The sequence below is a fragment of the Sturnus vulgaris genome, chromosome 31 (genome assembly GCF_052056855.1).
Source record: "Sturnus vulgaris isolate bStuVul1 chromosome 31, bStuVul1.hap1, whole genome shotgun sequence".
NCBI classification, from domain to species: domain Eukaryota; kingdom Metazoa; phylum Chordata; class Aves; order Passeriformes; family Sturnidae; genus Sturnus; species Sturnus vulgaris.
The window spans coordinates 1,344,170-1,367,237 of record NC_142273.1 but is presented as its reverse complement, the minus strand read 5'-3'; the positions used below and the strand labels follow the sequence as shown (position 1 = coordinate 1,367,237).

General features: G+C 57.6%; 2 protein-coding genes across 2 annotated transcripts; one reads left to right on the top strand and one right to left on the bottom strand.

Moving 5' to 3' along the window:
• The first annotated feature begins 427 nt into the window (after nt 1-427).
• On the top strand, nt 428-8,684 carry CCT3 (chaperonin containing TCP1 subunit 3). The gene is made up of 14 exons (XM_014892828.2): nt 428-599; nt 2,149-2,210; nt 2,717-2,767; nt 2,865-2,927; nt 3,521-3,617; nt 3,962-4,079; nt 4,263-4,449; nt 4,931-5,080; nt 5,523-5,655; nt 6,157-6,238; nt 6,357-6,537; nt 7,048-7,293; nt 7,534-7,665; nt 8,337-8,684. Exons 1-14 carry the CDS (start codon nt 569-571, stop codon nt 8,439-8,441), a joined length of 1,638 nt encoding a protein of 545 aa, XP_014748314.1. The 5' UTR covers nt 428-568; the 3' UTR covers nt 8,442-8,684.
• A 201-nt stretch (nt 8,685-8,885) lies between these two features.
• Nucleotides 8,886-19,516, bottom strand: LOC148220732 (Fc receptor-like protein 4). The gene is made up of 9 exons (XM_088180996.1): nt 19,468-19,516; nt 18,817-18,837; nt 18,498-18,728; nt 17,936-18,190; nt 17,007-17,309; nt 16,842-16,925; nt 16,408-16,429; nt 16,239-16,318; nt 8,886-8,959 (listed from the first exon to the last, which is right to left on the bottom strand). The coding sequence occupies exons 1-9, from the start codon at nt 19,514-19,516 to the stop codon at nt 8,886-8,888; spliced, it is 1,119 nt and encodes a 372-aa protein (XP_088037122.1).
• Nucleotides 19,517-23,068: the final 3,552 nt, after the last annotated feature.

The following is a 23,068-nucleotide window of genomic DNA, read 5'->3' as shown; positions in this document are numbered from 1 at the left end:
CGCTGGCGGCTGAAGAGGGCTAAGGGCCTTGCTTGGAGCGGACACCGGAGCCTGGGGCTCGGGCTCAGTTCGTTCTAGCAGCAGGAGCTGCTGCTGCAGGAGCCGGGCACGGCCTGCCCTATCGCACAGGCGCTACCTCCCCAGTATCCGTCCTTTTCCTGGCGTTCTGTAGCGCGGCCGTGGCCAGTGGCCTGCAGCGCGGGCTGGGCGAGACCACCGTGCTGACCGAGGGGGGTGGAGGGGCAGGGGCACTGAGATATGCGTTTCGGAGCCGGGGTGACATCTCGGAGCCGGTGCCTTCCGGAAGGAACGGGGAGGCGGCAGCGAGACCTGCACTCCGCGGGCCCTGCGGCCTCTCCTGCCCGCGGCCACCGCGCACCCCGCTCGTGCGGAGCCCCTGTGGTTCCCGCCCCGCGCGCCCGGCGTCACTTCCCGGCCGGAACCCGCCGGGCGTTCCCTCTGATTGGGCGCGGCGCTCACGCGCGATTCTCCGCGGCGGTGGGAGGCGGTGCGCGGAGTCGCGGCTTTGCGAGGCGACAGTGCCGAGGCTCCAGAAGGTTCCGCCGCGATGATGGGCCCACGCCCCGTCCTGGTTCTTAGTAAGTTCCGCCGGCCCGGCCCGGATTCTCGGGCGAGGGGCGAGGGTATGCACGGTTCGGACCTCCGCCCCGCTTTGCCGCTCGCTTGACTCGCCGCCATGTTGGGTCTCCTCATGGCCGGGCGGCTTTTCACTGCCCGTTCCGGCCGGGGACCCCTGTGCTGCCGGGCATCCGCTGGCGATGGGCGCGGCCCGAGCTCCCCCTCATACCTCCCGACCCACAGCTCCCCCTCACAGCTCCCTACCCGCAGCCTCTGCTCTCCTCCTCAGCTCCATACCCTCAGCCTCTGCTCCCCCTCTTAGCTCCACAGCCTCAGCCTCTGTTCCCCCTCACAGCTCCGTACCCACAGCCTCTGCCGTGTTCTCCGCGGGATATCTCGGAGCCCCACTGCGCTCAGACCTTCTTCTGGCAGCCTTCGGTGCTCTCAGCTGTTCTCACATCTTTCTCAGCATGTTTTTTTGTACTGTCCCGTTTGAACCCCATGTGAACCCCAGTTCTTGGGCCTCTAATATGTTAAGGACGTGGAGCTACTGGAGCGAGTCTAAATGAGTCCACAGTGATGCTCCAAGGGCTGAAGCCCTTCTGCTCTGAAGACAGGCTGGGAGAGCTGGGGGTGTTGAGCCTGGAGAAGTAAAGGCTCCAGGGAGACCTCAGAATTCGTTCGAGTGCCAAAAGGGGCTCCGAAAGAGGGAGAGGGACTTTGGACAAGGGCCTTTAGTGATGGGATAGGTGTCCCTGCCCGTGAGAGGGCTTTGGAACGAGGTAATCCTTAAGGCCCCCTCCAAATCAAACCATTCTATGATTCTGTCACCATCTATCAAAATGAAGTGTTCCGAGGGATTTTTTTTTTTTTTTGTTCGGATATCTCATTCTCTTTCCTCCATCCATCCTGTGCTCTACTAATCCAATAGGCAGACTGTGGTAGCCTATTGCCCCTTTTCTATAAGCCTGCTTGCCTGAGGCTTGGTGCTGCTCTTGCTGTTGCTTTCTTTTGTTCTGTCTTACACCTTCGTGTGCGCATGCATCTGCTCCTGAGTAAATCTGGGCGTGCTCAGGCCTTGCTTTTAATACTAGAAGAGTATACCTGAGCCCAAATATGCTAGGGCTGAGTTTGTTGGCAGCAGTGGGTCATCTTCATGTGCCAAAGCAACGTTGATGGATTAACTTTATGTTCACCCAGTTCTGCTTACTGTACATAAGCCACTGTAACTTTTTTTTACTGAACGCTACTGTACAATAGCAGCTCCTTGGCTTTGTGAGATCTGTCAGATCCTAGTGAGTCACTGCAGTTTGATTTTCTGGGTAATAGGTCCTGTTTCAGGGTTGCAAAGCTTTGTTTCAGGATGCTAACGAGGAGTTCTGTTATAATAGGGAATGTTTTTCACTGACAATCTGTCAGTGTGTTTCTCATCATCACTGCAGTATTTATATTGTAAACTCTGAATTTCAAACTGGTGACATGTTGAATGCGTGACTGAGAGGTGACTGCATCCTTATTGTTTTGTACTTGATTGTATTTGATTAATTTTATTTTTTCTGTATTCTTTAGGTCAGAATACAAAACGTGAGTCTGGAAGAAAAGTCCAGACTGGAAACATCACTGCTGCAAAGGTACCAAATTCTCAGGCTGTTCTGTTCTGTGTGTGTGTATCTATATATTTCAGAGGGAAAACTGGATGTGAAGCATATTTTCTCTACTCTATATGAATATAGAGTAGAAGAAGAAGCAACATAGAAGATAATTTTCTATCTTAGCAGAAGATTTTTTATAGTATTACATAAAAATTCTGTATAAAAATAAAATATCTGCATTATTAATGCAATGGGTACCCTAGAAATAACCATGGAGGGATTTAACCAACCAAACTCCCTTTCTCTGTGAAGTCTGAAAGTGTCTCAGGTTTGACATCTGATTAAGATAATAATTTAGTGTGTTTCAAGTGTCTTGATAATCCCCATATTCTCATTTCCATACAATTCTTAACCTTGGCTGCATCTCAACCACAGCAGAGTTGTTGGATCACTTAAATTTTGCAAGAGCTGCTGATTTCACTGTGGGGATTTTTTTAGACTTTTTGATGCCCTCCTCTATTCCTAATTTCTTTGATTCCTCCTAGACTATTGCTGACATTATCCGGACATGTTTAGGACCGAGAGCAATGATGAAGGTAAGAATTTGTGCTGCAACACCTGAGCTGCAGCTGACTAGAAGTGAGGCACACATGGGGCAGAGCAGTCAAGTGTTGGTTCTCTTTGTGCTTGCAGATGCTTTTGGACCCCATGGGTGGGATTGTGATGACCAACGATGGCAATGCTATTCTTAGAGAAGTAAGTTTCTCCTAAAGGATTGTCTTGCTTAACATTAAGTCAGTATGTCAGTCTGGATCTTGGATGACAGTGGAGTTGTGTGAACTCCTCACCTGTCCTGAGAGCCAGCAAGTGGTAAGCAGCTGCACCAAGAAAGGTTCTTACTGAGGAGAAATGAAACATATCCAGCAAGTGTTCTTGCTCTACAGAAATGTAGATTTGATCCTAGAGTGGGAAGTTTTCATGGAATGTTTACAAGAGTAATGCAAATTCTTTGCTAATTGGAGCTATTATCAACTGCATTGAGACCTTTTGAGTAGATGGTGGTGTTCGCAATGCCACATGATGAGACCTAGAAATTATTATCCTCTGTCTGGTGCAAGAGCTGTTAAAGAACATCCTAAAAACTGTCATGCCTGAAAAACAGTGAAGAGACCCAATACTGCCAATTACAAGGGCTTGGTTTTGGTCTCAAAAGGGAAGAAAAAGCCTTGCTGTGGTTGGACAGAATGCCTTTGATTGTGTTAAAGGTGTGATATTTGTTCCATTGAGTGGCATGAGACATTTCTGCTTTAATATTCTGGGACAAATCCGTACCCCTTGCTCCTACATAGATTCAAGTCCAGCATCCAGCTGCAAAATCAATGATAGAGATCAGCCGCACTCAGGATGAAGAAGTTGGAGATGGGACCACATCTGTCATTATCCTTGGTAAGGAGACTGACTCTGACACTTTGAACTTTGAAGTTCACCCTTTTTTCTAAGCGGAGCTCGTGATGAGACACATCTTAGTTATTTACTAACCTTGAGATGGAGAGCGGTTTTTTTACTGTGTAAGAGCATGCTAGGTTCATGAGACCCTAAGGTGATCAGCTCCACACTTTGGGAAGTTGTTCTTTCCCCATGATAACCATTGTTAAGTGGAAAGATAGGTGATGTTAGAGCTCTCTGCATGGATAGAAAATATATTTTTTTCTGCTATATGCTCTCCTTTCTTGACTGTTAATTATCCTACTAACTTACTTGGGGGATCTTGATTGATTTTTTTTTTTTAGCTGGAGAGATGCTCTCTGTTGCTGAACACTTTCTTGAACAGCAGATGCACCCAACTGTGATCATCTGGGCTTATCGTAAGGCTCTTGATGACATGATCAGTATTCTAAAGAAGATTGGGTAAGTATGGGCTGAAGTTAGAGAGGAGGGATGGGGACTTTCTGTACTGCTTCAAGCTGCTCCTTCAGGCAGTCGTGTTAGTCAAATACAGCTTAGCAAAATTGGAGGGGGAGTCAAAAGGGTTAGGTTGTTGTTGCTTGGAATTAACACTCAGTTTGCTCTTTGTTTTTTCCTTTATCTCAGCACTCCAGTGGATGTGAACAATAAAGAGATGATGCTTAAAATAATTAAGAGTGCTATAAACACCAAGGCAATAAACCGCTGGTCTGACTTAGCCTGTAGCATCGCTCTTGAAGCTGTTAAGACTGTGGAGTTTGAAGAAAATGGTAGAAAAGAAATAGATATTAAAAAATATGCAAAAGTAGAAAAGGTGAGTTTGTCCTGAACTGTTTCTTATCCTTGTACCTCTTTCTTGTTCTGAACTAGTTTATTGCAGACTGCATTGGGAAGAATTTTGTGTTTCTTCTCTCAGTCCACAGACATAATCATTGAAAATATTTCAGTCAGTGGTGTCAGCCATGCTCATTTACAATGCCAACAGGGGCTGCTATTTCAGCTCTTTTAGAGTAGTTGTCAAAAAGATAATTTCAATTGGATTTGGAAGATGGGAAATGAAACATTGCCAGACAATAGGATGTTAAAAGTTTCTTAAGTTCTTTCATGGCTTCCCATTTAAAATCTAAGTCAGTGTGTGTTTAAAATTAAAGTTGTATAGTGGTCTGGATGCACCGTGGTTACTTGGGAGATGTTTTCCCTTTTCTGTATGTGAGACAGCTTCAGGAGATACTTTCAGATACACACATTTTGTAGTCTAAATTGACTCACCTAATTTTCTCCCTGCCTTGTGTCAGATTCCAGGTGGTTTTAGTGAAGACTCGTGTGTTTTGCGTGGAATCATGGTGAACAAAGATGTAACGCATCCCAGAATGCGTCGCCTTATTAAGAATCCACGCATTGTCCTTCTGGATTGTTCACTGGAGTACAAGAAAGGAGAGAGCCAGGTAAAGTGAGTCCTGTTTGAGACATCTGCAAGTCTTGATTTAGAGTGAGTAAAATGAACAAATGTAGATGTCTTGTTAAAAGTGCAAGTGGTGAAAGGTTTTCTGTGTTCTACCTTTGAGAGGCCTGTTGAATGTGGGGCTTAATTCTGCTGTGAGGTCCATAAAAATAGGAGTCAGGCTACAGTGTTTTGACTCATTGAATCAGCTACAGTGATTAGTGTATCTAAGTGCTGGTCAAAAGCAAAAGAAATGTTTCTGAGCTTGAACTAAGGTTAATGCTCAACTGACACAGTGTGGCAGTTTAACTGATCAGTGGTTTTCATCCCTGACTCTTTCCCTGGTTGTACTGGAGAAATTGATCTGCTTGAAGGTAGGGGAGGTGTGTCTAATACTGTGAAGGTTGGAATGAGCACTCTAAGCTGTTTACACCTCTTTTGTACAGACTGACATTGAAATTACTCGGGAGGAAGACTTTGCCCGTATCCTGCAGATGGAGGAAGAGTACATTCAGCAGATGTGTGAAGATCTGATAAGAGTCAAGCCAGATCTGGTCATCACAGAAAAAGGAGTTTCTGGTAATAGCACATGTCATCCTCTGTGTTGAATTCATCGTAGTGAGGTTAATGGTGTTAAGTGCACTGCTCAAGAACCTGGAAAAAACCCAACCAAAACTGAAAAAAGACACAACAGCAAACTAATACAACTCCTCCCAAACCTGGTGCTGAACCTGGTTTGGGTTTTATTTTAGCTTTCTAGTGAAGAGGTGTACACTGCAGGCATTGAAATTTATCCTTGATGTTGCTTTGTGAAAGTAGACCCTTACAATAATATTTTGCTATTCCAGCGTTTGGGAAAGATACCAAAACAAGTGAAGCTGAGTCTTAACCCCTGGAGAGCTATGCTACCATTTTCCCTTGCAGCCTGGTTTAAAAAGCTACATTTTAGGTGCTTTTTTCCTGTAATCCCTTTTGCTTCAAAGACTAGAATTAAAATAGCTGGATTGATAACTGATAAACAGATGAAGTTTAACATGATATTGCTGAGTCATTACTGAAATTGCACAAACCTGGTTTCAGACCTGGCCCAGCACTACCTGATGAGAGCCAACATCACCGCCATCCGCAGGGTGCGGAAAACTGACAACAACCGGATTGCCAGGTAGGTGTTGGCTCCTGTCTGGAGCCCATTCCTGCTGCGTATGACATGGAATTGTTCTGATCTCACTCTTTCTCAGTTCTGATTTGTGAGTGTCTGATGTCATGCTTTGGTGTGCCAGGGCCTGTGGAGCTCGCATCGTCAGTCGCACAGATGAGCTCCGGGAGGAGGATGTGGGAACTGGTGCTAGGCTCTTTGAAGTGAAAAAAATAGGAGATGAGTATTTTGCTTTCATCACTGATTGCAAAGATCCTAAGGCTTGCACCATCATCCTGCGGGGAGCCAGCAAGGAAATCCTTGCGGTGAGTGAGTGCATGGACTGCTTCACCTCCTGTGCCATGGCTGCAGGCTGGGCTTTCAGCTAGTGTGGTGCTCCAGTTAATAATGAGGAGGGCAGTGGAGCTGAGGAAGGGTCTGGAGCACAAGAAGCAGCTGAGGGAGCTGGGGGGCGCTCAGTGAGGACCTTACTGCTCCCTGACAGGATGGTCTAGCTCACTGGGAGTCAGGCTCTTCACCCTAGTAAAAAGTGACAGAGCAAGAGGAAGTGGCCTCAAGTTGCACCAGGGGAGGTTTAGATTGGATATTAGATTGGATTGGATATTTCTTCATGGAAAGTGTGGTCAGGCACTGGCACAAGGTACCCAGGGCAGTAGTGGAGTTACTATCCCCGGAAGGATTTATCAGATGTATGGATGTGACACTTTGGGACTTGGGTTAGTGGTGGCCTTGGCAGTGCTGGGGGAATTTTTTGACTTGATGATGTTAGAGGGCTTTCCAGCCTCAACAATGTTGTGATTCTGTATCTGTTGCAGGAGGTGGAGCGCAACCTGCAGGATGCCATGCAGGTGTGCCGCAATGTCCTCATGGACCCGCAGCTGGTGCCAGGTGGGGGAGCCACTGAAATGGCTGTTTCCCATGCACTGACAGAGAAGTCCAAGGGCATGACAGGCGTGGAGCAATGGCCCTACCGTGCAGTGGCCCAGGCTCTGGAAGTCATTCCCCGGACGCTGATCCAGAACTGTGGTGCTAGTACAATCCGTGTTCTGACTTCACTCAGGGTAAGGCGTGTGGCAGGGGCTCCAGGAGAGAGGCAGGCCTTTCCTAGTTCACGCAGCTCCCTGGATGAGTCACTGTTCAAAGCAGTGCCCTTGTCGTGCTATCAGTAACATATTCTTGTATAAACTGCAAAATCGAGAATATTCTAATTAATATTCTTATGAATATTCCTGAGCCTGTGGTCAGTTCGAGACTCCAGAGGGGAATTCGCCATCTCACCCCACCTGTCTTTCTGCTTCCAGGCCAAGCACACTCAGGAAGGGAGCCAGACATGGGGGGTGAATGGGGAGACTGGAGCCCTGGTTGACATGAAGGAGCTGGGGATCTGGGAGCCCTTGGCTGTCAAACTTCAGACCTACAAAACAGCCGTGGAGGTAAGGAGAAGTGGGAAAACTTCAGAGCGTCGGTGGGTTATCATTTGGGAGAGGAGGACATCCTTCACTGTATGCTCGGGTGTTTGGGTGGGCATCACACACCCAGCTCAGGGCATGCAGGTGTCTGAGCTTGTTGCTGGAGATGGGGTAATGAGAGATGAGGGAATCCAGACTCAGGCTTTCCCAGGGTTTTTGATCCTGCGGCTAAATTTCATCATATTTCATTCCATCTTTTCCTGCAAATGGTGCAGAGTATTTTTACTGCTTCCAATGCCAGACAGAGTTGTGCCTGAGCAGTCCAGTGCAACATGCTGGAATCATTAGTGCTCGTCGGAGCTTTGTCCCTTTGACTGGCTTGGGCTGCCATGTCTCAGTTGCCCCTCTTACAGATCCTGCCATTACCCTGCTGGTGTTGGGTCAAAGGCTGTTCCTCGAAGGGATACTGTGTCCCTTCTATGTCAGTCAACAAGAAAAAATGGGTGTCCTTGTTTCCATGGTGATGGGAAAGCAGCCCCTTGCTGCTCCCACAAGCCTTGAGGCACCAATCCCTTCTCCTGTACTGAACCATTTCCACCCAGGCTGATGGTTGTGTGGTGTGGAAGCTGGGCAGGTTGGATTTTGTCTTTTGTGATGAACTCCAGATGAGCCCTGGGTGTGGGGTTTCTCTGCAGACTGCAGTTCTCCTCCTCCGCATTGACGACATCGTTTCGGGGCACAAAAAGAAGGGTGAGAACCAGAGCAAGCAATCTGCAGCACCAGAGACAGCCCAGGAATGAGAGGTTGAGTCGTGGCAGGGGAGAAACCAGCTGCCTTGACGTTGACGTGGGGAAGAGCTTACTGCAGTCACCTGGTCTCAAGGCTGAGCCTGGAAAAGTTTGTTTAAAGTCTGCTAGGGATGGAAAATACCCTGGATATGGGGAAAATACCCTGGACATGGGCTGTTGGCATCCCTGCACTGGGGGATGGGTTCCAGACAGAAAATTATCTTTGCCTCAAAATAAATACATTGTTTCAGGCTGTTTCTGTGTTTAATCTCCCAGAGAAGGGGGGGGGTGTGATGGAAAAGCTCTGCCTAAAGGCTGGGCAAGGTCTTGGCGCAGAATCCTGGAGCGGGGGTGCCTGGAGGGGCCATGACCCTGCCAGGCTGCTGCCATCAGCTTCTCGCTGCCCCCACACCTCCTCCAATGATTGGGATCTCCTGTGGGCAGTGAGTGGTAGGTTCAGTGGATGAAAGCCGGTGGTTCCCTCCTGAGGAAGAGACCAGGCTGAGAGTAACATGGGGGTGGGTTCTGTCCTAGGGGGCACAGCCAGCGGGTCCTGTCACTGTTCTGGGGTGTCCCATGTTCTGGGGGTGACATGTCCTGGGGCGGGGGGGAAGGGGGGGTGGTGTGGATCCTGTCCCATATCCCAGCCCGGGAATCCCCAGAGCCTCCCCACTGTGGGAGACACAGACCCACAGTCCCTCGGAATCTGCCTGGGCTGACCCCAGGCCACCAACACATTGGGCGGGCTGTGCTGGGCCATGGCTCACCCCAAAATCTGAGGCACCCAGGGAAGGAGCTGTGACCCACGGGCCTGCCCAGACACTGCCCATCCCTGGCACCCTCATTCCCCTGGGAACCCAACCATGGAACCCCCATTCCTTATGACCCACCTCTTTGGGACCCCCATCCCAGGACTGCCATTGCCCAGGATCTTCATGGCCCAGGCCCCCCTTCCCAAGGAACCCCCTCTCCCTGAATACTGTCCACTACAACCCCCCTTCTTTGATTATCCCAAGACCCTCCCATTCCCCCAGCACCCTCATCCCTCGGACCTCCCTCCATAACCCCAAATCCCTTGATCCCCCATTCTCCTGGGATTCCCATCCCTGAGTCCCCTCAACCCTGGTGACTCCCCGTCCTCAGGATCCCCATTCCCCTGGGCCCCATCCCTGGCTCCCCACACCCTCTGAGCCCTCCAGTCCTGGGAAATCCATGTCTCACCTTGTGCCACTCATCCTTGTCCTCAGCTTGTCCCCACCCTGCCCACAGCCTGTCACTTCTTGTGGTCACCCTACCCCCACCGAGGGCAGCTACACATCAGGACAAGGGCTGACCTCGCTTCCTGTCCCTTCATGGGAAGAGCCACCAGCCAGGGGACAGGTGGCCACAGCAGCGAGTGACAGCCAGTGCCCATGGCCGGGGACAGCGGGATGGCCGGGAAGGTGGCGCTGCTCCTGTGGGGTGAGTGCCCCGGGCACGGGCCTGACGCCCCGGGGATGGGCCCCGGTGAGGCAGAGAGCGGTGGGGAGGGGGCACAGGGGGGCTGCGGGGTCCCCTGAGGTCCCCAAGGCCAGCACAACCAGTGCGAGACAGCCCAGCCCCTCAGTATGACCGGCGTGGCCCTGGGGACAGGGACAAGGGGACAGGAATGGGAAAGGGATTTATTTGGGCACAGGGATAGGGGGACAGGAATGTGGAGTTTGGCTCCACGAGGCCGGGGCAGCTGTGGGGACTGGAACACGGGGACAGGAATACAGGGACAAGGGGACAAGTACCAGGAGCATGTGGCCATGGGGCTGGTGCTGGTGAACTGTGCCAGCACGGGGTGGCCGTGGTGTCCCTGCCACCAAGGCATCCGTGCCACCCAGAGCTGCCCCTTGGGAGCCTCTCCAGACCTGTTGGGGACCTTCCCTGGACACTTTCCCACAAGAAGCGGTGTCCCCACGGGAACAGCTCGGGGACAGCCCACACCCCGCCCCCGGGTGCTGCTGTCCAAGCGGGGCCACCCCCAGCCAGCCCTGTCCCTTCTCCCTTCCAGCCCAGACCCTCGGCCTCGCTGGTGAGTCCTCGGGGGATGCCATGTCCCTGCCCCGCTGTCCCCAGCCCCGTGGTGGCCCTGCCAGGCTGGTGTCCCCTGTCACCCGCAGGTGCCCAGAGCCCCCAGCTCCTGGTGGAGCCCCCCTGGAGGCCGGCGGTGCTGTGGGACCGGGTGACACTGACCTGCCAGGGCTCGGGGACCGCCGGTGACACCACCTGGTACAAGGACGGGCAGAGATGGGGACAGGAGAGAAGCGACAGCTTCACTGTCACCGAGAATGGCACCTACCGGTGTGAGAGACCCGGGACCAGGTTCAGCCGCCGACTGACAGTCTCAATTGGTGAGAGAGATTTGGGTGTCCCCAGCCTGGCACCCGCGGGGACCCCGAGGGCTCAGGGTGGGCTCAGCTCCATGGGTCACCCCTGGTGTGACCAGAGCCTGTCCCCTGCTCTGGGGACATCCCAGAGCATCCCAGTGCAGGGGGATCCCCGTGCTGGAATTGGAGACCCCTGCTGTGACCCAATGGGGGGTTCTGGTGACATCGGCTGTGACAGGTCCCCCCTGTCCCACAGACTGGCTGGTGCTGCAGGTGCCGGCGCGGGCGCTGCTGGAGAGGGACACGGTGACACTGCGCTGCCGGGGCTGGCGTGAAAATTCGGTCACCTGGGTGTCCTTCTACCGGGACGGGAACAAACTGGGGACGATCGGCGATGGCCCCGAGCTGTCCCTGTCCCCTCTGGGGCTGAACCACAGCGGCCGCTACCACTGCAGGGGCTGGATGGGAATCTGGGGGTGGAAGGAATCTGCGCAGGTGACAGTGACAGTGCAGGGTGAGCACCCCACAGCCCCACCCCGACACCCCCACAGCCCCTCCCCAGGCACTCGGGGTCACAAATCCCCCTCCCATCTCCACTGAGCTCACGCCTGTCTTGGTGCTGGAGGGTCCCCCCGAGCTCCCCGAGGGGTCCCCCCTCAATCTCAGCTGCCTCAGCACCCCCAGCTCCCTGCGGCCCCCAGCCCCCCTCCTGTACCGCTTCTACCGGCACGGGCAGTTGGTGGGGGGCCCGCAGGGGTCCCCGCAGCTCCTGGTGCCCGCCGTGGGGGTCTCCCACTCGGGGAATTACAGCTGCGAGGTGCGCTCCGAGGGTGGGTCCGGTGCGCAGCGAGTGCGGGGATGGGCACGGGGAGCCCCCACAGCCCCCACGGGACCCCCACCTGGCTACATCCCCGACCCTCAGAAATCTCTCCTGTGCCCCCCACCTCTGCCCTGTGTCCCCTCATCGCTCTCTGTGTCCCCTCACCCCCCCATGGGGTGTCCCCATCCACCACATTTCCCCATCAAACCCATCCCTCCCGTCCCCCCTTCCCCCCACACCGGGTGCCAGCCCCTCCCCCGGCCTCAGCCCTGTCTGTGTCCCCGCAGTGCCCGTGGCCAATGCCACCATCACCCCCGGTCCCCCGGCACTCCAGGTGCGCCCAGGTGACCCCGTGACCCTGCGCTGCTCGGTGCAGGTGGGCTCAGCCCCTGTCACCTTCACCTGGCTGCGTGACGGGCACGAGGTGGCCCGGGGTCCCCTCCTGGAGCTTGGGGCCGCCGATGTGGGACATTCGGGCACCTACCAGTGCGTGGCCACCAACCAGCTGGGACAGGACGTGCACCGCGTGTTCCGGGCACTCAGCCCAGAGCTGGCCCTGGAGGTGACACCATAGGGACACTGGATCACAGGTGGGGTCACACGGGCTCACCGGGCTGTTCGGGACCCCCGGGGCTCAGGGTGACCCCGCTGTGTCCCCCTCTGTCCCCGGCAGTGGCTGTGAATGTCGGCAGGGCCCTCCTGTACCTGCTCCTGCTCCTGGCTGTCATCGGGGGCTGTCGCTGGTGGCACCGCCGGGGTGGGTGACAATGGGGGGACATGGGGGTCCCAGGGATTGGGGTGAAGTCACCAGAGTGGGGGGGCCATAGGGTGTCACCAACAGCTCCTGACTTGGGTGAAGCTGAGCCCCCAGAGACCTCAGCTGGGGCTCCTGGGGGATTTGGGGAGACCCTGGAGGGTCGTGCAGGGATGTTGGGGGTTCTGTCAGGGGTTTTGGGGGAGTTTGGGGGCTCAGGGGGCAGTCAGGGGTCCCGAGGGTGTTCAAGGGCCCTGAGGCCCCCTCAGTCACCCCTCTCCCCTCTTTCCTTTGCAGCCCTCAGGAAGGAGCAGGAAAGGTGAGTGGGGGGCTCCAGGTCTGACCCCCCATTTTACCGTCAGCGCAGGAAGCCCCGCACCCCCACAGACCCCCCCTTTATCCCCGCAGGCCTCCCCAGGAGCCCTCGGCCCCCCCGGAGGAGGGGGCGGTGCTGGACCCGCACATCGTGGGCACCGAGAGGGCAGGGGGTGAGTACAGGGGGGCACAGGGACACGTCACCCACGGGTGTCACCCCCACCCAGGTCCCCAACTCCGGAGCCTCACTCAGGACACTCCACAGCCCCAGGGGACCACGAGGAGCTGCCGGGACCCCACGGGCGACAGCGGCACCGCAGGGACAGCTACGAGAAGGAGCAGTGACACTGGGGACACTGGGGACACTGGGGACACTGGTGACACTGGGGACACTGGGGACACTGGGGACAATGGGGACAATGGGGACACCGGGGGCACTGGGGACACTGGGGGCACTGGGGACACTGGGGACACTGGGGACACTGGGGATACTGGGGACACTGGGGACACTGGAGTTCCCTAACCGAGGGCACACCTCTTGTGTCCCACACCCCCTCGGCTCCTGTGGTTGCCCCCCGTGCCCGGGAGGTGGCCACGACTGGAGGGTCCCATGTGGGGCTGCCCAGAGCTCCCCGTTCCAGTGCTCCCAGTGCTCCCAGTACCCCCCCATGGCTCCCCATTCCCTCCCCCAGTGCCAGGGGGCACAGGACCCTTGTCCCTCTTATTGGACACAAACGCAGGTTTTGGATTAAAGCGGCAGAAATGGTTTTGGTTTGTTCAGCTCTGCCTGCTCAGCTCAGGAAGGAGGAGGGTCCCGGTCAGGTCGTTGAGCAGATCCTTGTGGCATTTGCAGCAGTTCTGGGGCTCTCTCAGTGCCTCGGGCACAGGGACCAAATGATCAATTGCTGCATTTCCGCACTGGTTCCCTCGCAGCTGCCCCTGCAGGGAGGGTTTCCAGCCAGCCCTGCTCTGAAAACCATCAAAGGCCCTCGCAGAGCCACTGCTTGGGCTCACCCTGGGTTTTGTGCTTCTTGCAGAGCTGAGCAAACCACAGCCACGCCTTTTCCCCCCCAGAATTGTCACCTTTGCAGCAGCTCGAGAGCTGCGAGAATCAAAGCCAAGGGGGCGGGGGGAGCCTCAGGTCCTGGCTGCCAGCTGGGGCTGGCCAGAGCAGGGCTGGCCAATGCCCATCCCTGTGCAGTGGCCAAGGTGAGAAGCTCCACCAAACCTTGCCGCCAACCAAAAAAATTCTTGTTGGCAGAGCTGGGACCCTGTCATCCCCTAAATGTGTCCAGTGCTGCCACAGTGGCCCAAAATCCCTGGGAGAGGCAGCAGAGCCGAGTGTTTGTGCACAGGGATGGTTTAGCAGCACAGCTGAACTTCAGGACCCCCGGCCCAAATTCCAACAGCTCGTTAAGAGTCTGCTCCACCTCCCTCTCCTGGGGCTGCTGTATCGGGACCAGCAGTGGCCCAGGAAGAGCAGCAGATCCAAACGAGCTCTGGAGCCCCTGAGGAGCCCTGGCAGTGTCAGCAAGGAGCACCTGCTTTCCTCAACATCCCAGGGCAATTCAGCATTCCCAAAGCTGCTGTGCCAGGGCTGGAGGAGGAAAAGGCAGTGAAAGGCAGAGGGTTTTCAGGAGTTGTGCTGGAAAGGCCCGAGAGGTGCTGTTGTGGAGCTGAGAGCTGCCTGGGGTTGGGTGGTGCCTTCCTTGCGTTGGGGATCAGGGAGAGCGGTGGCGGGTGTTGCGCAGGGTGTGTGCCTGGCCCCGGGACACTGCTCCGCTGCCCCTGGGCACTGGGATCCAAGCTGCTGCCTTGGTCTCTTCTGCCCGGGCGCTGCCGGTGCTGGTGCCGGGAGCGATTGGTGCAAAGCGTGAGTTTGCAAAAGGAGCGATTTCCCCTGGTCCCTCCCGCCCGAGGCCGCCATGGCCCCTGAGGGGTTCGAGCGGCACCGGGGCGCCCCCTGCTGGCCGGGATTGCTCCCTGCAGCGCCCCCTGCTGGCCGGGATTGCTCCCTGCAGCGCCCCCTGCTGGCCGGGAGTGCTCCCTGCAGCGCCCCCTGCTGGCCGTGGCCAGAACTGCACCAAAGATGAACAAACAGCCCTGAGCGGGTTGGAAATTTCTGTTCTCGTGTTGTTTGTTCTGTTCTGTTCTATAAATTTCCCAGCAATGAGCTGTTATTCCTTTTCTTACATTTTTGCCTGCAAGCCCCATAATTTTCACAGTTATAACAATTTGGAGGGATGGCTCCTATTTCCATTCCCGGAAGGTTCCTTGGCAGACGTTTCTCTTTTAAACCAAGACAGTTTCCAGCTCCTGGGATCCAGCGTGGATGGGGCAGACACTCCAAGAGCAGACAGGCTCAGACACTTGGCCACCTCATGCTCTGCCTTTGAAGCCCTTGGGCCACCAAGGTCCCTCTGCCAAGGTGGGACTCCTGGTCCCTCGGCCACTCAGAAGCTGGGTTTGGCAGAGCGTCACTCTGTCCCCAGAGTGCCATGGCTGACAGACTGACTGACACACGGGGCCCTGTGTCACCAACAGCAAGGCCTGACCCAGCCCTGCCACACACAGGTGTCCCAAAATGTCTCGAGACATCCAACTTTTCCTGTCCCTGACAGCCCACCCTGTGCCATGGCCTGATCCCCAGTGCCCTGGGAAAGGGGGAGGCTGCGGAACCCCCCCAGGGCCTTTGTGACCTCATGGTGTGGGGAACACGGCACAGGAGGGGTTTGAGACAGGGCAGGAGGGAATCCAGAGCTCTGGTTTAGAGTGGCAGCCCAAAATTGGAGAATCCCATTCCTAAAGCGCGACAGAGCTGAACAAAGAAACACCATCTCTGCCAGTTGAACCAAAAAGCTGCATTTTGGTGCCAAAAAGAGGGAAACGAGTCCTGTGTTCCCCTGGCACTGGGAGGAGGGATGAGGAGCCGTGGGTGTACTGGGAGTGCTGAGAGGGGCATTGCAGAGGCACTGGGAGTACAGGGGAACTGGGAGAGAGAATGGGAACCACCTGGATCTACTGGGAGCAATGGAGAGGCACTGGGAGGGGGAACAGGGAGCCCTTGGGGGTACTGGGAGCACGGTGGGGAGGGAATGGGGAAATCTCTGAGGGTACTGGGAGCACTTGGATGTGGAATGGGGAGGCACTGGGGGCAGTGGAAGGGGGGTGGGGAGGCCCTTGGGGGTTCAGGGGCCATGGGGAGCTCTGGGTGCCCTGGTGACCCCTCAGTTGTGCCCACCTACCCGTGAATGTTGGGCACCCAAGGGAGCAGTGGGGGGGACACACACGGGTGGTTGCCCATGAGTGGGGTCCCCAGTGTCCCCAGTTCCCCCAGTGTCCCCAGTTCCCCCAGTTCCCAGCCGTGCCCCGAGTGTCACAGCACATTCCCGTAGATGTCCCCACATTCCCGTGGTCGCCCATGGGTTGCTGCCACCTCTGCGTAGGTCACCTCGGGATCCTGGAGTGTGGTGGCACAGGGGGACACTGCGAGAGACACTGGCTGTGGCATCTGGGCACGGGGACACCCATGGGTGACGTGTCCCTGTGTCCCAGCCCGGACTCACCCCCCGTCTGCTTGGTGATCACGACGTGGGTGTACAGCACCTCCCCCTCCTCTGGGGGGGCCGGGGGCTCCGGGGGGGCCCTGAGGGAATCGAGGGGATGTGTGGGGGGGATGGGAGGTCTTGGGGGTTGGGGTGAAAGGGGAGAGTGTGGTTTGAGCCCCCCACTCACCTTTCCTGCTGCTTCCTGGCAGCTGCAAAGGAAAGAGGGGAGGGGTAACTGTGGGGTCCCCATGGCCCCGACCCCTCTCAGGAATCCTCAAACCCCACTGCACCCTCAATTTCCCCCAGGACCCCTGAGCATCCCTGGAGCCCCCCAGAACCCCTGAACCACCCCAGTTCTCTGGACCCCCTGAGCTCCCAGAAGCTCAAGCCTGACAGGGAGGGGGACCCTCCAAATTCCCCTGGGATCACTGAAAGAACCCCCAAAATCCCTGCTAGACCCCCCAACACCACCCCAAATCCTTCAGGACCCTGAGCACAGGTCCTGAGCTCTCAGCACTGCCCAAGTCAGGGGCTCTGGGTGCCGCCCCATCACCCCCACATTTAGGTGTTCCCCCAGCTCCCGGGGTCCCCATTGTCCCCATTGTCCCCATTGTCACCCACCCCTGTTGTGGCACCGGTGCCAGCCCACAGCTCCAGCCAGGAGCAGGAGCAGGAAGAGGAGGGACCCGCCAAGGCCTGCGGCCACTGCTGGGGACAGAAGGGACACATCAGGGTCACCTGTCACTGCAGGGCTCCTGCAATCCCAGTGAGCCCGTGTGACCCCACCTGTGATCCAGTGTCCCTGTGGTGTCACCTCCAGGGCCAGCTCTGGGCTGAGTGCCCGGAACACGCGGTGCCCGTCCTGTCCCAGCTGGTTGGTGGCCACGCACTGGTAGGTGCCCGAATGTCCCACATCGACGACCCCAAGCTCCAGGAGGGGACCCCGGGCCACCTCGTGCCCGTCACGCAGCCAGGTGAAGGTGACAGGGGCTGAGCCCACCTGCACCGAGCAGCGCAGGGTCACGGGGTCACCTGGGCGCACCTGGAGTGCCGGGGGACCGGGGGTGATGGTGGCATTGGCCACGGGCACTGCGGGGACACAGACAGGGCTGAGGCCGGGGGGAGGGGCTGGCACCCGGTGTGAGGGGAGGGGGGGACGGGAGGGATGGGTTTGATGGGGAAATGCGGTGGATGGGGTCACCCCATGGAGGGGTGAGGGGACACAGAGAGCGATGGGGGGACACAGGGCAGAGGCGGGGGGCACAAGAAAAATTTCTGGGGGTCAGGGATGTAGCCAGGTGGGGGTCCCGTGGGGGCTGTGGGGGCTCCCCGTGCCCATCCCCGCACTCACTGCGCACCGTGACGCCGAGCCGGGCGCTGCTCTTCCACACGCCCCCCCCCTCGGAGCGCACCTCGCAGCTGTAATTCCCCGAGTGGGAGACCCCCACGGAGGGCACCAGGAGCTGCGGGGACCCCTGCGGGCCCCCCACCAACTGCCCGTGCCGGTAGAAGCGGTACAGGAGGGGGGCTGGGGGCCGCAGGGAGCTGGGGGTGCTGAGGCAGCTGAGATTGAGGGGGGACCCCTCGGGGAGCTCGGGGGGACCCTCCAGCACCAAGACAGGCTTGAGCTCTGTGGAGATGGGAGGGGGATTTGTGACACCGAGCGCCTGGGGAGGGGCTGTGGGGGTGTCGGGGTGGGGCTGTGGGGTGCTCACCCTGCACTGTCACTGTCACCGGTGCTGACACTGACAGTCCTGAGCTCACCCAACCCCCACAGCGGTAGCGGCCGCTCTTGTGCATCCGCAGGGGGGACAGGGACAACTCGGTACCCTGGAGGGACTCTCCCAGCTCCTTCTCGTCCTTGTAAAATCGGACCATGGTGACAGGCATGGCCGGCCGGCCCCGGCAGCGCAGTGTCACCGTGTCCCCCTCCAGCAGCGCCCGTGCTGGCACCTGCAGCACCAGCAGGTCTGTGGGACAGGAGGGTCCCGTCACACTGAGGAGCCCGAGACAGTTCCAAAGTGGGTGCCCATGGCAGCGGGGACATGTGGCTGGAGTGTCCACTGCGAGGGAGGGTCCCAGGGACACCAGGAACAGCCCCGTGAAACAGCTGCCCCACAGGAGTCCCACCACACTGGGATGCACTGGGATGCCCTGGGATGTGCCTGTGTGCAGGGGACAGGCTCTGACCACACGAGGGCTGTGAGGCCACCCACGGAGTGGAGCCCACGCAGACCTATCAGGGAGCCACCCTGAGCATTTCAGATCCCCCCTCACCATTTAACACCCTCACGGCGAGGCTGAGTCCACTGCCTGGTCTCTGACAGTGGTACGTGCCATTCCCGGTGACAGTGAAGCTGTCGCTTCTCTCCTGTCCCCATCTCTGCCCGTCCTTGTACCAGGTGGTGTCACCGGCGGTCCCCGAGCCCTGGCAGGTCAGTGTCACCCGGTCCCACAGCACCGCCGGCCTCCAGGGGGGCTCCACCAGGAGCTGGGGGCTCTGGGCACCTGCGGGTGACAGGGGACACCAGCCTGGCAGGGCCACCACGGGGCTGGGGACAGCGGGGCAGGGACATGGCATCCCCCGAGGACTCACCAGCGAGGCCGAGGGTCTGGGCTGGAAGGGAGAAGGGACAGGGCTGGCTGGGGGTGGCCCCATGGGGACAGCAGCACCCGGGGCACCTGGTGTGGTGTCTGTCCCCAAAGTGTCCCCACGGGAACACTGGTGTAGCACGGAGGGTTTGAGCACAGGGACACCTCGGTCACCCTGGGCTGGGGCAGGACATGGGGACACTGTGGACACCCCATGTGTGCACAGGTCACCTCCCCCAGCCCTACAGCACCTGTCCCCACGGCCGCATCCCCATGGCCCTGTGCCCGTGATCCCATTCCCATGGCCCCTGTCCCCATGGCCCATCTGCATGGGACGTGGCCCTTGTCCCTGGCACCAAATCCCTGTCTCCCTGTCCCTGTCCCCACAGCTGCCCCAGCCCCAAGGTTCCTTTTGCCACATCCTTGTCCCCCCATCTCGATCCCCCTGTTCCCATCCCCACATCCCAGTTCCCCTCTTCCTGTCCCCAGGGCCACCCCACGACTCTGCTCACACTGGGCTCCATGCCCATGCCCTGGCTCTGCTGGCCTTGGGGACCTCAGGGGACCCCGCAGCCCCCCTGTGCCCCCTCCCCACCGCTCTCTGCCTCACCGGGGCCCATCCCCGGGGCGTCAGGCCCGTGCCAGGGGCACTCACCCCACAGGAGCAGCGCCACCTTCCCGGCCATCCCGCTGTCCCCGGCCATGGGCACTGGCTGTCACTCGCTGCTGTGGCCACCTGTCCCCTGGGTGGTGGCTCTTCCGATGAAGGGACAGGAAGCGAGGTCACGTCTCGTCCTCATGTGTAGGTGGCCCTTGGTGGGGGCAGGGTGGTAACATGGGGGTGATAGTGTGACATGACAGGAACAGGATGTTTCCAGAATTTGGAAGCTGAGGTGGTGCAGGGGGCCAAGGATGGGTGTCCAGGGCACTGGAGTACCATGGATGGGGTCCCATGAGAATGGGGGTCCCAAGGGTTGGGTTGATTCAGACTCAGGGATGAGGGTCCCAGAACAACGTGGCCTCCAGGGATTTGTGATCATGGGATGGGTCCCAGGAATGGAAGTCCCAGGGAAGGTGGGACATATGGAATGGGAGTCCCATGGTTGGGCTCCCAGGGGAATGAGTGTGCTGGGATGCGCAGTGGCTGGGCAGCCCCTGGGTCACAGCTCCTTCCCTGGGTGTCTCAGATTTTGGTGTGACCCAGGGACCAGCGCTGCCCCCCTGGGCTTCTCGTTTCCTGGGCCGGCATCACATGGGGCTCCTGGGTCGCTCTGCTTTTGTGACCTCCCCTGCCCTTGACTTTTCCTCTCTTTATTTCTCTGTTTTCCTCATTTTCCTCAGTTTTGTGCCATGCTCCCTCATCCCCAGTTCCTGGGTCAGAAATCCTGGGGAGCACCTGAGCAGGGAATGGGTTGGGGAGGCCCCAGGGAAGGAGAAAAGGGGGTGGGGGGTCTGCAGGGAGGGATGGGGTGGCTGTGGGGGATGGGGGTGTCCGGCTGAGCCCCCCCAACACTTTCCCTTTCTCTCTCCTGCAGCAGAAGGAAGAGGCCGTTTGTGCTGAGAGTCACACGGGGGCGGGTTCTGTCCTGGGGGGCACATCCAGGGGGTCCTGCCTGAGGGGATCCTGTTCTGGGGGTGACACGTTCTGGGTGGATTTTGTCCCAGTGGTGACACATCCCAGCAGGGGAGATCCTGTCCTGGGGGATGGGGGTTCTGGGCAGGGTCCCTGGACACATTCCCTGAGGAAGTCCCTGTCCAGGGTAGGGCACATCCTGCACACCCCTGTCCCGGGTGGGTGGGGGGCCCTGGCGACCCCCTCTGTCCTCAGTGGGGCACTGTGACCTCTGTGACCTCTGGGGTGCCCCAATTTGGGGTGTGACCCGCCCACTCTACACCCCCTCATTGGCTGCCCCCGCCCATCTGGGAGCCCTCCATCCCCATTTGGGAACCCTCACAGGTGCAGCACCTCGGCCCCATTGCACAGCCCACCAGGATCATTCTGTGGGGGAAAAACCCCAGCGGGGCTGACTGGGGAGGGGGATGGACATGGGCTGGTGTCAGTCAGGGAGGGCACAGACACCCCAAAAACACCCAAAGCCACCCCAAAAACACCCAAAGCCACCCCCACACCCAAAAGCCCTGCAGGGCCTCAGTGCTGGCAACCAGGAGATGGATGAGACCCTGCACATGAAACACTTGAGAAGCTCTTGGGGGGCTTCCCCCTCTCTCTCCTGCTCCCCACAATCCCCCCACGGGGTTTCTGTCCTGATGAATTGGGACATGATGGTTTTATTGGGGTTTGGGAGAAATCCTGTTCCACACTTCTCCACTTTCCCTCATCCCCTGCAGGATCTGAGCTGGCAAGAGCAGCTCGGGAATGGAGCCCCAGGCAGGAAGGAGCTCCCAAAGTGCTCCTCCTTGAAGCCAGTGGCCATCCAAGTGTGGGGCCCAGCCATGGCCCAGCCCCACTGCATAGGGATGGGCATTGGCCAGCCCTGCTCTGGCCAGCCCCAGCTGGCAGCCAGGACCTGAGGCTCCCCCCGCCCCCTTGGCTTTGATTCTCGCAGCTCTCGAGCTGCTGCAAAGGTGACAATTCTGGGGGGGAAAAGGCGTGGCTGTGGTTTGCTCAGCTCTGCAAGAAGCACAAAACCCAGGGTGAGCCCAAGCCGTGGCTCTGCGAGGGCCTTTGATGGTTTTCAGAGCAGGGCTGGCTGGAAACCCCCCCTGCAGGGGCAGCTGCGAGGGAACCAGTGCGGAAATGCAGCAATTGATCATTTGGTCCCTGTGCCCAAGGCACTGAGAGAGCCCCAGAACTGCTGCAAATGCCACAAGGATCTGCTCAACGACCTCACCAGGACCCTCCTCCTTGAACAAAACCTGCAGCCCTCTGGAACCTGCCAGAAAGAATGTTTGCGTTCTGGATGTGGACAGCAGAAGAGAGGGAAAAGTGTGGAAATATCGAGCAGGGGCTCCACCCGTGGCTCTGGGGCACAGGGGTGTCACAGCAGGAGCAGGGAGTGCCCAGGCAGGGGAATTGAGGGCAGGCTGCAGTGGATTTACCAGGGAATCAGACCCTGAGGGACACACGGGCATTGCCACAGATTGCTGTGCCCTGCTCCAAGGATGGACAGAGTTCCTCCCTGCTTGGGAGCAGAATCCATGGGAAGTAAATCAAGTTTGAGAGTGGGAATGAGAAAAATGGGAAGAGTTCCTGACTATGGCCCAAGGAAAGCCTTCCTTAGGGCTGGGTTGGTGCCCAGCAGGCAGGGAACAATCCCATGGAGCTGTTGGATACTCAGGGACATTCCACCCTCTGTGTTATCCACAAGGAAATGCTGCTGTGGGATGGCACCAATGGGCTCCTAAAGGGAACCAACAAATCTCATTTCTTTGTGATTTGTTTGTGTTTGTATTGTGAGCAACTTGTTGGGAGAGCAATGATTCAAAGGTTTCTATACATCAGATCATTTAATATCTTGTCAGACTGATTTTTGCTGAGTTCATTTTTGATTGGGGAAAAAAATGGTAGGGGCAAAGATTTTTGCCTTTTTTCTACGGATTTATAATTTTGTCTCAAAGAATTGGGCATCAGGGAATTCAAGCAAATGTTTCCTGGGATTTCCCATCATCAAGGCAAGGTTGTAACCGGTGTCCCCTTAACTTTGGACACCCCAGAGGTTCCAGGGCCCCACTGGGGACAGCAGGAATGCTCAGGACCCTCAGGACAAAGGCGTCCAGGATGTGCCACCTCTGGGACAGAAATCGCCAAGGACGGGGCACCCCAATTCGCCTGGACCCCCACTGTCCTGGACACACATCCTTGGTTCCCACATGTCCTGAGCCCCCTACACCTGGGAACAACATCCCCCACCATGTGCCCAGACTATCCCATAATGTCCCCAGCCTGTCCCCTACTCCTTTCCTGTCTTCACCTTTCCCCCACCCTGACCCCAACAAGGGCCACCTACACGTGGGGACGAGACGTGACCTCGCTTCCTGTCCCTTCATCGGAAGAGCCACCAGCCAGGGGACAGGTGGCCACAGCAGCGAGTGACAGCCAGTGCCCATGGCCGGGGACAGCGGGATGGCCGGGAAGGTGGCGCTGCTCCTGTGGGGTGAGTGCCCCGGGCACGGGCCTGACGGCCCGGGGATGGGCCCCGGTGAGGCAGAGAGCGGTGGGGAGGGGGCACAGGGGGGCTGCGGGGTCCCCTGAGGTCCCCAAGGCCAGCAGAGCCAGGGCATGGGCATGGAGCCCA